Source organism: Alligator sinensis, unplaced genomic scaffold (genome assembly GCF_000455745.1).
Source record: "Alligator sinensis unplaced genomic scaffold, ASM45574v1 scaffold29_2, whole genome shotgun sequence".
Taxonomy (NCBI): Eukaryota; Metazoa; Chordata; order Crocodylia; family Alligatoridae; genus Alligator; species Alligator sinensis.
In genome coordinates, this window is record NW_005842194.1 from 1,174,601 (window position 1) to 1,176,748 (window position 2,148).

At 41.2% G+C, this 2,148-nt stretch overlaps 1 protein-coding gene across 1 annotated transcript in view; it reads left to right on the forward strand.

Annotated features, from left to right (window-relative positions):
* The window catches only part of HOXA9 (homeobox A9), a 2,888-nt gene extending 1,067 nt beyond the window's left edge, over positions 1-1,821 (forward strand). The window contains 1 exon segment of the mRNA XM_006026474.3: positions 446-1,821. Coding sequence (XP_006026536.1) covers positions 446-684 — 239 coding nt within the window. The 3' untranslated portion in view covers positions 685-1,821.
* The last annotated feature ends 327 nt before the right edge of the window (positions 1,822-2,148 follow it).

Consider the following 2,148-nt stretch of genomic DNA (forward strand, 5'->3'; position numbering starts at 1 on the left):
AAGAGCGGCTCCCAGCGCCCACCTCTCAGCAATCAGCTCCCAAACCCGGGGTGGCAAGGGAGAAAGGCAGGCGCCCGGGGGGAGCTTTTCCCATGTCACGCTCCTGTGCTTGGTGCTGCCCGGGCTGGGACGGGGTTGGGCTGGGCTGGGCTGGGACTTGTGGACGGGGGTGGGGAGGAGTGGGGTAGGAGGGAAGGTCCGATTTAAAATTACATTCAATAAACAATAAAAAGGAGCGAGGAGGCGGGGGCTGCGCCGCGCGTGCGGGGCTAGGTGACCTCTGCCTGTGTCTGGATTTTGATTCCATTGTGTCTAAGCGTCCTGTATGTCTGCTGAAATGAAAGGAATGTCGTAAACTCTAATATCAGGCTACCTCCGCTTGTAAAGTCAGCCTCCCCCCCCAGCCTGCCCACCCTAAAGTTGTGCCTGCTATTTTTCTGTGCAGATAACCCCGCTGCGAACTGGCTCCACGCGAGATCCACCCGAAAAAAGCGATGTCCTTACACCAAGCACCAAACGCTGGAACTGGAAAAGGAGTTTTTGTTCAATATGTATCTCACTAGGGACCGCAGATACGAAGTGGCGAGGCTGCTCAATTTAACTGAGAGACAAGTGAAAATCTGGTTTCAGAACAGGAGGATGAAAATGAAGAAAATCAACAAAGACCGAGCAAAGGATGAATGATGAGGATGACACCCAGGTTCATTGAAGGGCGGGGTGGGGGGGAAATCCTCCCCTCGATCCCCACTACCCAGTGCAACTGTTTGGGCCTCATGTTTGTTATGGCAATTTCTGATCCTTAGTGTACCTTGTAACAGTAGCATGGAGATGTCGCTTTGCCAGTGCTATTCAGGAGGTACTGTAACACTTTTTCATTTTATAATAGGAAAGCAAAAAAAGCAAAAAAAGGAAAAAAAAAAAAAGAAAAAAAAGGGGGCATTATTGAGGAAGGCTGTTGGTTGGCTTGTATAAATCTACCTGTTTCTTCACGTACGAAAAAAATCAAAAAACAAAAAAACTACCTTTTCATAATGCACAACTATTTACGGACTGTATATTTTAGCCTACGTAGTTAATTTTATTTGCTCTTTGCGCGGCAGAGAGAGGTCTGCTATGATACTTGAACACTGTGTTTTATTGTGGTAATTATGTTTGTGACTCAATTTATGTGCTTGGGTGCTGTACCAGATGTGATTGTGTAAGCTAGAATTCAATTTGAACTCAGGTTGTTTATGATAAAAAAGTTGCATAGAGTATAGCTCTGTAGTGTAATAAGTCTTTTATGTATAATTAGACAGTTAACCTTTGATTGTAAGCAAAATACATATATCCCAATTTAAACACAAAAAAGAAGAAAAAAAGTCTGTCCGGGATGTCTAGGAATTACGGTTCTCAAACTCGTTCCAAGCAAGTCATTTTAGTATGCACAGTTGATATATATATAGTACTGTCTTTGTCAGTTGTATATATAATCTATATATTAAAGAAAAAGTAAATAAACGGACTAGCTTAAATATTGTTTTTGCACCAGTGAGCAGTTATCAGATATCGGAGCTATACATATATGTGAAAAGGGTAACTACCTATGGTTTACGTTTTAATTTTAATCAAATAATTTGATGCTTATTGTAATGGAGTTTAATTTTATTGATAATAAATTATACACAATAAAAACCTACATTGGGTTATTGTAGATTTGTATCGATGATAAAAATTTGGGAAGTTATGTTTATGCAGAACATACACTGTATATTTTGCAATAGTTACCTCATGGCCTACTGACCAAATTGTTGTGTTGAAATGATATTTAACTTTTTGCCAAATAAAATATATTGATTCTTTTATATTTTGTGATGTTTTAAGATTCTTAAGGTGGTGCTAGTAGCCAGACTATATAGCCCAGTTTGAATGGGCCGCTTAGGAGAGCTGTAGTGGGGGATAGGCTCTTTATCTGCTCTGGGGTAAAATTAGGCACAGTTATAGCAGAACCAAACCTATGCAAACGAAGGAAGATCTTCTCTTTGCTTAACCGAGAGACCGCGGGCAAAAAAAGCACCCAGATATTTTTATGGAACCCAGTCCTTAGAAAACATAGGAAATAAGCCATCTCAAATAGTGAGGGGCCATGGTCTGCAGTTAGCACGTTTC